This window comes from Bombina bombina, chromosome 8 (genome assembly GCF_027579735.1).
Source record: "Bombina bombina isolate aBomBom1 chromosome 8, aBomBom1.pri, whole genome shotgun sequence".
Classification (NCBI taxonomy): Eukaryota; Metazoa; Chordata; class Amphibia; order Anura; family Bombinatoridae; genus Bombina; species Bombina bombina.
In genome coordinates, this window is record NC_069506.1 from 187112947 (window position 1) to 187127040 (window position 14094).

The following is a 14094-nucleotide window of genomic DNA, read 5'->3' on the forward strand; positions in this document are numbered from 1 at the left end:
TTTTAAAACTTCTCTCCCTACAGATGAATTTTTAAATGAACATCATCATTCTGATTCTGATGACTCTTCTGGTTCAGAGGATTCTGTCTCAGAGGTTGATGCTGATAAATCTTCATATTTATTTAAAATGGAATTTATTCGTTCTTTACTTAAAGAAGTTCTAATTGCTTTAGAAATAGAGGATTCTGGTCCTCTTGATACTAATTCTAAACGTTTGGATAAGGTATTTAAATCTCCTGTGGTTATTCCAGAAGTTTTTCCTGTTCCTAATGCTATTTCTGCAGTAATTTCCAAAGAATGGGATAAATTGGGTAATTCATTTACTCCTTCTAAACGTTTTAAGCAATTATATCCTGTGCCGTCTGACAGATTAGAATTTTGGGACAAAATCCCTAAAGTTGATGGGGCTATTTCTACCCTTGCTAAACGTACTACTATTCCTACGTCAGATGGTACTTTGTTTAAGGATCCTTTAGATAGGAAAATTGAATCCTTTCTAAGAAAAGCTTATCTGTGTTCAGGTAATCTTCTTAGACCTGCTATATCTTTGGCTGATGTTGCTGCAGCTTCAACTTTTTGGTTGGAAACTTTAGCGCAACAAGTAACACATCATGATTCTCATGATATTATTATTCTTCTTCAGCATGCTAATAATTTTATCTGTGATGCCATCTTTGATATTATCAGAGTTGATGTCAGGTTTATGTCTCTAGCTATTTTAGCTAGAAGAGCTTTATGGCTTAAGACTTGGAATGCTGATATGGCTTCTAAATCAACTCTACTTTCCATTTCTTTCCAGGGTAACAAATTATTTGGTTCTCAGTTGGATTCTATTATTTCAACTGTTACTGGTGGGAAAGGAACTTTTTTACCACAGGATAAAAAATCTAAAGGTAAAAACAGGGCTAATAATCGTTTTCGTTCCTTTCGTTTCAACAAAGAACAAAAGTCTGATCCTTCACCCTCAGGAGCAGTTTCTGTTTGGAAACCATCTCCAATTTGGAATAAATCCAAGCCAGCCAGAAAGGCAAAGCCTGCTTCTAAGTCCACATGAAGGTGCGGCCCTCATTCCAGCTCAGCTGGTAGGGGGCAGGTTACGTTTTTTCAAAGAAATTTGGATCAATTATGTTCACAATCTTTGGATTCAGAACATTGTTTCAGAAGGGTACAGAATTGGTTTCAAGATGAGACCTCCTGCAAAGAGATTTTTTCTTTCCCGTGTCCCAGTAAATCCAGTAAAAGCTCAAGCATTTCTGAATTGTGTTTCAGATCTAGAGTTGACTGGAGTAATTATGCCAGTTCCAGTTCAGGAACAGGGGATGGGGTTTTATTCAAATCTCTTCATTGTACCAAAGAAGGAGAATTCCTTCAGACCAGTTCTGGATCTAAAAATATTGAATCGTTATGTAAGGATACCAACGTTCAAGATGGTAACTGTAAGGACTATCTTGCCTTTTGTTCAGCAAGGGAATTATATGTCCACAATAGATTTACAGGATGCATATCTGCATATTCCGATTCATCCAGATCATTATCAGTTCCTGAGATTCTCTTTTCTGGACAAGCATTACCAGTTTGTGGCTCTGCCGTTTGGCCTAGCTACAGCTCCAAGAATTTTTACAAAGGTTCTCGGTGCCCTTCTGTCTGTAATCAGAGAACAGGGTATTGTGGTATTTCCTTATTTGGACGATATCTTGGTACTTGCTCAGTCTTTACATTTAGCAGAATTTCATACGAATCGACTTGTGTTGTTTCTTCAAGATCATGGTTGGAGGATCAATTTACCAAAAAGTTCATTGATTCCTCAGACAAGGGTAACCTTTCTGGGTTTCCAGATAGATTCAGTGTCCATGACTCTGTCTTTAACAGACAAGAGACGTCTAAAACTGATTGCAGCTTGTCGAAACCTTCAGTCACAATCATTCCCTTCGGTAGCCTTATGCATGGAAATTCTAGGTCTTATGACTGCTGCATCGGACGCGATCCCCTTTGCTCGTTTTCACATGCGACCTCTTCAGCTTTGTATGCTGAATCAATGGTGCAAGGATTACACAAAGATATCTCAATTAATATCTTTAAAACCGATTGTTCGACACTCTCTAACGTGGTGGACAGATCACCATCGTTTAATTCAGGGGGCTTCTTTTGTGCTTCCGACCTGGACTGTAATTTCAACAGATGCAAGTCTCACAGGTTGGGGAGCTGTGTGGGGATCTCTGACGGCACAAGGAGTTTGGGAATCTCAGGAGGTGAGATTACCGATCAATATTTTGGAACTCCGTGCAATTTTCAGAGCTCTTCAGTTTTGGCCTCTTCTGAAGAGAGAATCGTTCATTTGTTTTCAGACAGACAATGTCACAACTGTGGCATACATCAATCATCAAGGAGGAACTCACAGTCCTCTGGCTATGAAAGAAGTATCTCGAATTTTGGTTTGGGCGGAATCCAGCTCCTGTCTAATCTCTGCGGTTCATATCCCAGGTGTAGACAATTGGGAAGCGGATTATCTCAGTCGCCAAACGTTGCATCCGGGCGAATGGTCTCTTCACCCAGAGGTATTTCTTCAGATTGTTCAAATGTGGGAACTTCCAGAAATAGATTTGATGGCGTCCCATCTAAACAAGAAACTTCCCAGGTATCTGTCCAGATCCCGGGATCCTCAGGCGGAAGCAGTGGATGCATTATCACTTCCTTGGAAGTATCATCCTGCCTATATCTTTCCGCCTCTAGTTCTTCTTCCAAGAGTAATCTCCAAGATTCTGAAGGAATGCTCGTTTGTTCTGCTGGTAGCTCCGGCATGGCCTCACAGGTTTTGGTATGCGGATCTTGTCCGGATGGCCTCTTGCCAACCGTGGACTCTTCCGTTAAGACCAGACCTTCTGTCACAAGGTCCTTTTTTCCATCAGGATCTGAAATCCTTAAATTTAAAGGTATGGAGATTGAACGCTTGATTCTTCGTCAAAGAGGTTTCTCTGACTCTGTGATTAATACTATGTTACAGGCTCGTAAATCTGTATCTAGAGAGATATATTATAGAGTCTGGAAGACTTATATTTCTTGGTGTATTTCTCATCATTTTTCTTGGCATTCTTTTAGAATACCGAGAATTTTACAGTTTCTTCAGGATGGTTTAGATAAAGGTTTGTCCGCAAGTTCCTTGAAAGGACAAATCTCTGCTCTTTCTGTTCTTTTTCACAGAAAGATTGCTATTCTTCCTGATATTCATTGTTTTGTACAAGCCTTGGTTCGTATAAAACCTGTCATTAAGTCAATTTCTCCTCCTTGGAGTTTGAATTTGGTTCTGGGGGCTCTTCAAGCTCCTCCGTTTGAACCTATGCATTCATTGGACATTAAATTACTTTCTTGGAAAGTTTTGTTCCTTTTGGCCATCTCTTCTGCCAGAAGAGTTTCTGAATTATCTGCTCTTTCTTGTGAGTCTCCTTTTCTGATTTTTCATCAGGATAAGGCGGTGTTGCGAACTTCTTTTGAATTTTTACCTAAAGTTGTGAATTCCAACAACATTAGTAGAGAAATTGTGGTTCCTTCATTATGTCCTAATCCTAAGAATTCTAAGGAGAAATTGTTGCATTCTTTGGATGTTGTTAGAGCTTTGAAATATTATGTTGAAGCTACTAAATCTTTCCGAAAGACTTCTAGTCTATTTGTTATCTTTTCCGGTTCTAGAAAAGGCCAGAAAGCTTCTGCCATTTCTTTGGCATCTTGGTTGAAATCTTTAATTCATCTTGCCTATGTTGAGTCGGGTAAAACTCCGCCTCAGAGAATTACAGCTCATTCTACTAGGTCAGTTTCTACTTCCTGGGCGTTTAGGAATGAAGCTTCGGTTGATCAGATTTGCAAAGCAGCAACTTGTTCCTCTTTGCATACTTTTACTAAATTCTACCATTTTTATGTATTTTCTTCTTCTGAAGCAGTTTTTGGTAGAAAAGTACTTCAGGCAGTGGTTTCAGTTTGAATCTTCTGCTTATGTTTTTCGTTAAACTTTATTTTGGGTGTGGATTATTTTCAGCAGGAGTTGGCTGTCTTTATTTTATCCCTCCCTCTCTAGTGACTCTTGTGTGGAAAGATCCACATCTTGGGTAATCATTATCCCATACGTCACTAGCTCATGGACTCTTGCTAATTACATGAAAGAAAATATAATTTATGTAAGAACTTACCTGATAAATTCATTTCTTTCATATTAGCAAGAGTCCATGAGGCCCGCCCTTTTTTTGTGGTGGTTATGATTTTGTATAAAGCACAATTATTCCAATTCCTTATTTTATATGCTTTCGCACTTTTTTATCACCCCACTTCTTGGCTATTCGTTAAACTGAATTGTGGGTGTGGTGAGGGGTGTATTTATAGGCATTTTGAGGTTTGGGAAACTTTGCCCCTCCTGGTAGGAATGTATATCCCATACGTCACTAGCTCATGGACTCTTGCTAATATGAAAGAAATGAATTTATCAGGTAAGTTCTTACATAAATTATGTTTTTGATTGAAGGTAAAAACTACACTAAGTCACCACATCTCTCTTGATACTTCCTTTCTTGTCGAGAGCTGCAAGAGAATGACTGGGGGTGGCAGTTAGGGGAGGAGCTATATAGACAGCTCTGCTGTGGGTGTCCTCTTGCAGCTTCCTGTTGGGAAGGAGAATATTTTACAAGTAATGGATGAACCCGTGGACTGGATACACCTTTACAAGAGAAAAGGGTATTGCAGTGATGCCTCAATATCAGGGCATCACTGCAATACCCTGGAAGCTGCTGGAAGCAATCACAATAGTTTCCAGCGCTTCAAACCCCAGAGGACGTGCCAGGTACGTCCTTGGTCGTTAAGGGTAGTTTTTTGGAGGATGTACCTGGCATGTCCTTGGTTGTTAAGGGGTGAAACGCTTCTTGTTTTATACCTGCTGCTACGGTATTTTGAATCACTAGATTACATATTTTGCCTTTTGGCCTCTTAGGGAGCATGGGACGAAGTAAAAATTTTTACACAGAAACAAGAAATCATGAATCAGATAGAGCATGTCATTTTAAGACACTTTTAAATTCAGTTACTGTATATTTTCAAATGTGCTTTGTTCTCTTAGTATCCCTTGTTAAAATGAATATGCGCATATCATACACTAGTAGGAGCTGCTGCTTATTGGTGCCTGCACACAGTTGTCTCTTGTGATTGGCTGACTAGATGTGTTCAGCTAGCTGCCAGTAGTGCAATGCTGTCCCTTCAGCAATGGATAACAAGAGAATGAAGCAAATTTAATAATAAAAGTAATTTGGAAAGTTGTTTAAAATTGTATGTTCTATCTGAATCATAAAATAAAATTTTTAAAGTTTCTAAAATATTGATCTAACGTGATAGAAAAAAGTGCAATATCCCTTTAATGCTAAAGAAAAATATTAAACTATGTATCAATAAAAGAAAAATATTTTAAATTGTAATATCTGTAAAGAAAAAATACCCTAAAGTATATGTTTTTGATGATAAATGTATTTATTTTATTTCAAGAAAAACCAGGTGGCTATGTAAAATATGGGTAAATAAAACTACACATTTTGTGCTTTTTAAAGATATGTTGTTTTGTATGGTGAGATTTCTTTAAAAAGAACTAGGGTATAGATTACTATTCCCTCCAATAATCAGCCTGTGGCTAAAACGCTTCTAATGAAATATGCAAAATATTTAAAGCACATTTCTCTGAAGCTCTTAGCAGCTACAAGTTCACAGCATTTAGGACACTATGACTTCATTCTTTTATATGTAGACTCTAGAATGTTGTTCACATAACCACATTTTGTCATGGGTAAAATGAGACAGGTCATGTGTAAATATGATGAAGTTTAGCAATATTAAATGGATGCTGTTATTATAATTTCTGCAAGTCTGACATACAAGAATGATAGTTTTTTTGTTTTTTTTAAATGGACATGAAACCGAAAATGTTTATTTCAAGATTCAGATAGACCGTATAAATAAAAAAAAAAACACAAACATTTCTAGTATATTTCTATTACCAAATTTACTTTGTTCTCTTGGTATCCTTTTTTGAAAATCAATTAGGTAGGCTTTGGAGCGTCCACATATATGGCAATGTTATACATTTGCAAGAGCACTAGGTGGCAGTAGTGTTTACAGAAACTGCTGCCATGTAGTACAATCACACTACCTATCTAGGTATGCTCTTGAACAAAGAATATGATGAGAAACAAAGGACATTTGATAAAAGTAGTAAAATGGATTTTTTTCAAAAAATGTTTTGCTCTGTCTGAGTGAGTGCATATCTCTTTAACAAAAATTTATGTAATTGATTTAGATTTCTTTTTACCTCAGTCTTAAAGGGACAATATGTAACTTTTGAACTACTACCAAGCTGGCTATGTGTTTAACACCAAAAAAAGAGTTAAACACATAAGTAAAATCCTACTCAGGAACAACAAGCCTTACAGCTTCCAAGAAGAAAAAGGCTGGTAACTGTTGGGGCTGTGTGACTGCACCTGCTGATTGTCTCACTGGCCAGGTCCTGCTCAGGAGCAATATTTAAGACTCCCAATTGGGACTTTACCAGAGTTTGTAACCGTAATGCATATAGCGGGATTGTCATGATTTTGTAGCTCTGCCCTCTGTGTCTCCCACACTCCTCTTCATTTAAATGCTTTGGTTTCTGTAAAGAAACTAGGTACCATCTAGGATACACCTCAACTCTGCCCATAAACTGGCCTAGCACAATCAAATACTTATGACCCCACCCTATTGGTCATAAATCTGCCCAAATGACACCCAAGACTCCGCCCACAATTCTCCCTCATAGCAGCCCTCTGGGAAAAGTTGGGAGGTATGATTTACACAAAATTCCACAATGACTATAGCTCATATAAACTTTTAATAATATCTATAGGTAGAAATAAATAACAACAAGCATACATTCAACACTCATGCCAAATTAGGATCCACAGGGACGTCTCCCTTAAAAATGGGGTTAAATAAAAACAAGTATATATATAACATTTTCTGTTTGAGCTAATAGGTATGATCTACCTGCTAAGGGCTTAAAATCATAGTAATCTAGGATCAGTTAGGCAAACATTGCAAATGGAATGGAAGATATTAATTGTATTATGCAACATCCATAGTATGAAACCCCCAAGGGGATAAGCTGAGCTATGTGTCTTCTCAGTTCATTTCCGTGCCAATACTTTGTAGTATTTCTATTTGTCATACGTTGCATTGTAAATATGCTCACTGTTCATTTTCAAGGGGAATTAATCACTTTGAGATGGTAATATGAAATGATAAATTGTATCTATAAAAAAAACCTCTGCAATAAACTTATTTAATGTGTCCCCTTTTCCTGCAATTCCATGAAATTTTGAGCTTTTCAGTTCCAGTTAGAAATGGAAGTGCAGAACACTGTCATATTCCACACAGCCATTGGCTGCACACTATAGTGACCTATTTATAACTGTTCCTAATTGGCCACAGCAGAGAAGGTAACCTAAGTTACAACATGGCAGCTCCCTTGTTTAATAGACACTAAAACTTTACACTTATTTTGTCATTATAAACAGCCAATGAAACCTTAAAAATCTATCTACATGTTATTCTCAGACTACTCTTTTCTTTGAATGCATCATTCTATCTAGCATTTATTTAGTGTTTAATGTCCCTTTAAAGGGAAATTGCACACAAAATGTTCTATCATTAATGTAAAAGAGCAGCGCTTAAAATGTTAAAATATTTTTGCATAAACTAGGTGAAAGAAAAGATGATTTGGTCTAAAGCATGAAAATGTGCACATCCAATACTGCTACATTACTGCTCATTGGCTGAGAAAGACAATTCCTACAGCCATTGTGGGGAGTTGCCCAAACCTCCACAAGCCTGGAAAAAAGGTTAAATTATTCAGAATAAAAACATCCACAAGAAAGACTTACACATTTTATAATGCGCTTGTTAATTTGAAGAATGAAAAAACGTAAGCACATTCTCCTTTAATATTATACAAAGAGAGCAAAAATAATCCTCCCCCCTCTTGCCCCTAGAACAGAGCATTATATTAGTGCACTAGATTGCCCCTATGTGCACAACTCATCCCAAGGGACAGATTGCTCACTGGCTGACAAGGACACTTCCCACAACTCAATTGGTTAACAAGGATGTGGGCCACAAGCAATTTCAGCATCAACCATTTTTTTAAATTAATATTCCCTCTTTTAGGTGAAAAACATACTTAGGCATCCTTAAACTATTTAGAAAGGAAATTTGATTTTGTTGTAGATGACCTGTGACATATTTTTATTAAAAATTATATTATTTAAAAAATCCCCACAAAAACAAAGACATTTGCAGCAGTTTCTCACCTTTTCCCATAAGTCTTTGTTATAATGAACTTTCCAGTGGGGCGGTGCAAGAGGGAAGCTGGGCTGAGAGAGGACTCCTCCAGGGTACTTCCTGCTATGGGCACTTCCTGTGGTCGTCTCATACGTATTTAGAAGCTCATCATAAGCTGTAATCTCATCTGCCTTCTGCAGCCCTGCAGGCAGTGGTGCCGAAATGGTTGACTGGAACAGGAGGAATACATATTATAAGATACACAAAATGATATAATCAGGGTTATCTCCTGGATAAAGAGACTATGGGGCATATGTATCAAGGTCTGACGGACCTGATCCGACAGTGCGGATCAGGTCCGCCAGACCTCGCTGCATATTGCTCGCCGTATTTAGCATTGCACCAGCAACTCACAAGAGCTGCTGGTGCAACGCCGCCCCCTGCAGACTCGCGGCCAATAGGCTGCCAGCAGGGGGGTGTCAATAAACCCGATCGTACTCCAGAAACACAGGGCATCAAGCTCCATTTGGAGCTTGATACATATGCCCCTATGTTTCCATAGTGTCCTGGGTTTTGCTAGATAGACCTTTCCCCAAAACCGCACCATAGGCCCCAAACTACCTCACCATATATATGTGTCACAGCTTAGCTGCCATTAACAGACACATAGTGCCATCAACACACATAGAACACTGATTCTTTTGTATATGGTTGCCAGTAACACACAAAGTACGACGACTTAAAGGGATATGGAAACCAAAAATGTTCTTTTGTGACAGAGCGTACAATTTGTAAAAAAAAGTTTTCAATTTACTTCTATTATCGACTTTACTTCGTTCCCATGGTAATTCTTTGTTGAATAGATACCTAGGTAGGTGTCTGGAGAGTATTACATGTTGGGAAATAGTGCTGCCATTTAGTGCTCTGGCAAATGCATAACATTCTTACAAGACTGCTGCAATAAAGTGCTCCAGACACGTCCACACTCCTGAGCTTAGATCCCTGATTTTCAAAAAAGATATTAAACGATTACTGGAGTTTTATTCTTGGCATATATAACTATTATATACATCGGCTTATAATGTTCAAAGAAATAATATGCACCTACTTGCAGTCTCAAACGATCTGTCCATCATATATAAAATGTAGTTTTAAAATCTTCTAATGACGTAGGCTAAGACAGCCCCCAAATATGGGCTGTACAATTGTCCGTATATTCAACCAATAATATTCCGTTTTTATGAATCTAATTAAATCGTTTAGTCGGCATCTCGCGCATGCGCAACCTGATCTGAGCTATAAAAAGTTATTTCTTTCTTATGCCCAAACAATGTTAAGTTGCTCAATAATGCTAGGGCGATTCTATATGCGAACTGCACTCACCTTATTAGCGCAGCTCCGTCACCCGCTCTGCTGCTTTCAATACAGAGAAACACAAGGTGACGTATTCGCTGACGTGTCAGAAGCTTGCGCAGGCGCATCGCGGATAATGTCCGCCACATTCATACCTGGGTTCGCATGCAGGATAGGGCTAGGTGATCAGGTACCCCCGGAGTGGGTTTGGAAATCAGGATTACTTTGTAAATCAATTGTGGACAAACAGTAAGTTATTACAAAGTATGTGTCTAATACAAAGTGTCTTATTTTTAAACGTTTTATCTATATTTCAAACTTTGTTTTTTGAGTTCAGTATCCCTTTAAGAGAATGAAGAATCTTTGATAATAGAAGTAAGTTGTTAAAAATTATATACGCTATCTGAATTATGAAAAAAGTTGGGTTTCATGTCCCTTTAATCATTGTGTGCCAAGAACACATGTAGATCTGTGATTTTACCACTTGACTGTCAGTAATAACTGAGTGATGATTTAACCCCTTTGTGCCAGTAATATATATATAGTGATTGCCCCCCATTTGGATATCAGCAACACACAGGACTTTTCTGAAGATAGTGGTGGTACTTAGCTGTTCACTTTGTTCTTTGCACATTCACAAAGAGCAGCAAAAGCTTGTTCTTTCATCTATATGGCTGTGATTGAGAACAATCAGCTCTTTCATATACAAAAAAACTCTCTCTCTCTTACCCCCCACTGGGAGATTAATTAAAGGGACAGTCTACACCAGAATTTTTATTGTTTTAAAAGATAGATAATCCCTTTATTACCCATTCCCCAGTTTTGCATAACCAACACAGTTATTATATTAATATACTTTTAACCTCTGTGATTATCTTGTATCTAAGCCTCTGCAAACTGCGCCTTTTTTCAGTTCTTTTGACAGACTTGCAGTCTAGCCAATCAGTGCCTGCTCCCAGATTACTTCACGTGCACGAGCACAGTGTTATCTATATGAAATATGTAAACTAACACCCTCTAGTGGTGAAAAACTGTTAAAATGCAATCTGAAAGAGGTGGGCTTCAAGGTCTAAGAAATTAGCATATGAACCTCCTAGGTTAAGCTTTCAACTAAGAATACCAAGAGAACAAAGCAAAATTGGTGATAAAAGTAAATTGGAAAATTGTTTAAAATTACATGCTCTATCTGAATCATGAAAGTTTATTTTGGCCTAGACTGTCCCTTTAATGATATAGTCTCATGTTTACCTAGCTTTTCTACAGAGAATAGGTTTGTTATTCATATTTTCAGAGTGGGTGGCAGTTAAATAACAAACTATTAAATACACCCCAACAGGTAAAATGGACCATTGGGAGCACATTAAAGGGGAGAAAATGTTAAAGCATAATGTCCCTTTTATTTATATATACAAAGTGCACATGATTGTAATGGATATCCAACATTTTTTCCATTTTGAGGGTACCCTACACTGAAAATATTTCTATTAACCACGTCACAAATATTTTCTGCTTGAATAATGCCCACTGGCTCATGGTTAGTTCCTGCTGGTGCTCATTGGCTAATAGTTATTCCCTGATAATGCTGATTGGCTGATAGTTACTTCCTGCTAATGCTTATTGGCTGATAGTTATTTCATGATAATGCTTATTGGCTGATAGTTATTTCCTGCTAATGCTCATTGTGTACTTCTGCATTAGTTTCAATTTAAATATTAACAGATATATAATTCACGCCACCTCTTTCAAATAGTTGAATAGTTTCAACTATTGCTCTTATTTTACTGTTTTGCATTGGACCCCCCCCCCCCCCCCACATACACACACATTATGTTAAACCTATTTTCTCCCAAAAAGTAACAAATAGGCCCTGAAATAGATGATCACTTACTGGCTGCTGAGGAGGACAAATCCCTAAGCTCTATTGGGGAAACAACGCGCAACCCTAATAACTAACAACCAAAAGTATCTTATTTAAGCACATCTATAAAACATGTAAAATACCAAGTTGTAACAAAGAAAAATACATTTAATGCCACATTCAGATGGGCACAGACGTACACTAAACAGTTCCATTGACCAGCAGAAATGGCAGCTATAATAGAGCTTGAATTTCTATTTATTTACCAGATTAATTTAGAATTCCGATAACTCGCCAGTGGACAAAATGCACTTCCACTCCTGTATGTCGGTAGCACTAAAAATCATAGTAAATTAATTCAATAGGAAAATATATAAGTTGGAGGGTTTTTTTCTCTGTGAATTTGTAGAAAATGTCAAGCGCTATAATCACCAATAGGAGAAACATAGACGTGCGTTGAGATTAAAGGGACACTGAACCCAAATTTTTTCTTGCGTGATTCAGATAGAGCATGCAATTTCAAGCAACTTTCTAATTTACTCCTATTATCAATTTTTCTTTGTTCTCTTGCTATCTTTATTTAAAAAAGGCATCTAAGCTGTTTTCTTGGTTCAGAACTGTGGACAGCACTTTCTTATTGGTGGATTAATTTATCCACCAATCACCAAGGACAACCCAGGTTGTTCACCAAAAATAGTCCAGCATCTAAACTTACATTCTTGCATTTCAAATAAAGATACCAAGAGAATGAAGAAAATTTGATAATAGGAGTAAATTAGAAAGTTGCTTAAAATTTCATGCTCTAACCGAATCACGAAAGAAAAAAATTGGGTTCAGTGTCCCTTTAACTGTTTTTGTGGAATTAGTTATTCCTTCATATATTTACCTACAATATTTCAAAAACCTAAGTTGAGTTACTAGAACTTTTCCCTTTGATTTAAGTCTTTGGTAATCATACTAAATACTAAATTTTAGTCAAATGTATTATGGAAATCTACAGTAAGATCATGGATTTGAACAATTAGGCATATGATAGAAGCTCCAACCTAACCAAATAGGGTGTATTATATTGCACAGCACATCTAATTACTACTATATATAAGTTGCATCAATTAAATATATATTAAATGTTAAAAAAAATATATATATATGTAATATATTCCATATAATTAAATAGATTTCCAATCTTTTTCATGAAAATTACAACTCTACACTGAAAAATGAGTTTATGAAACTATAAAATAAAATATCATTTTTAATGTCCTGTGTGCTGATGAACATATGTATATTGTATACATTCACATATGACACATAATACAGTCTCACACTGCATCCCTTACCTTGATATGGGAAGGAGGGAAAGAAATCTTGGCTTTGTAATTATGGCCAACTCCAGTGCTAGTTTGGTGCCAGTCTTGTCTCCTCTCGAGCCCCATTATCCTAAAACATTAAAAAGCAACAAGTAAGAGAACAGATAACACTGAAGCCTGAGAACGGGACTACGAATGTTTTGTTTCCCTGCTGCTATGGTGATAGAATGAACACGCCTCTTCTAATCTGATGACCTCATAGGTAATTAGCATTTTTTTCTAACAATACATATGAGAATATTTGATACAATCACTAATATACAATTCAGAAAAAAAAATATTTAGAATACAAACAATTATCCTGTGCTAACAGAAAAATCATGAAAAGCTAACGCGTTATACAAATTAAAGGTAATGTGATTCACCTTTTCTACCACAAGGTGGTGATATAACACAACGTATTAAGCATTTTTATGATTTTTTTGTAATATTCCATTTCAAATGTTAACTTTTGATTATCTTTTATATATATGGTGAGCAATATCATTTTAACAAATAAATATTTTAAGCTATTTTACGTTTTTAAACAGAAATCAGAATAAACATAAAATGTCATGTAATGCAATTTATATATAGGAAACTAAATGAATTTAAGATTAAATAAAAGCAATACTTTTATAACTCCTTATCACAGTGAGCGTTTATCCCAAAACACAAATATAATGTAACAATATATTAAAGATACAGAATACAGCTATTTACTATGGAGTAATAGAGTGGCCACTGTGCGTAATTTGTTTTTAATAATGCGCACAATTTAGCTAAACATTCCCACTATTTAAGAAACCATATATAAAAAGAAGCATTAGGAATGATATAGATGCTCCACAAATTTCCTTGAAGGGACAATACACATTGAGAGTTGTATATAAAATTCTAAGTTATGCATAATGAAACAACTTTGCAGTATACATTCATTATTTATTTTGTCACCCTTTCATATAATTTAGTTTAGAAAATTGAGCAATTTCGAATTTCCAGGACTTAAACTGTACTGTTTTCTCAAGCCTAAATTTGCCATATATCTGTCCCTAAGTGGCTTTATCAGATAACAACTGCAAAACAATGCACTCTTTACTAACATTGAGCCAGATTACAAGTGGAGGGGTCCTATTTGAATTGTGCTAGAAGTAAGCTTTTTGTGTGTCGGGTTGCGCTCGTATTATGAGTGGAAAGTAA

At 36.6% G+C, this 14094-nt stretch overlaps 1 protein-coding gene across 1 annotated transcript in view; it reads right to left on the reverse strand.

Moving 5' to 3' along the window:
* LOC128638674 (uncharacterized) overlaps nt 1-14094 on the reverse strand; it is a 460443-nt gene that overhangs the window by 25148 nt on the left and 421201 nt on the right. Inside the window, exons 3-4 of the mRNA XM_053690788.1 lie at nt 12886-12985; nt 8364-8564 (exon numbers count right to left, since the gene is read on the reverse strand). Coding sequence (XP_053546763.1) covers nt 8364-8564; nt 12886-12985 — 301 coding nt within the window. The remainder of the gene's footprint in view (nt 1-8363; nt 8565-12885; nt 12986-14094) is intronic.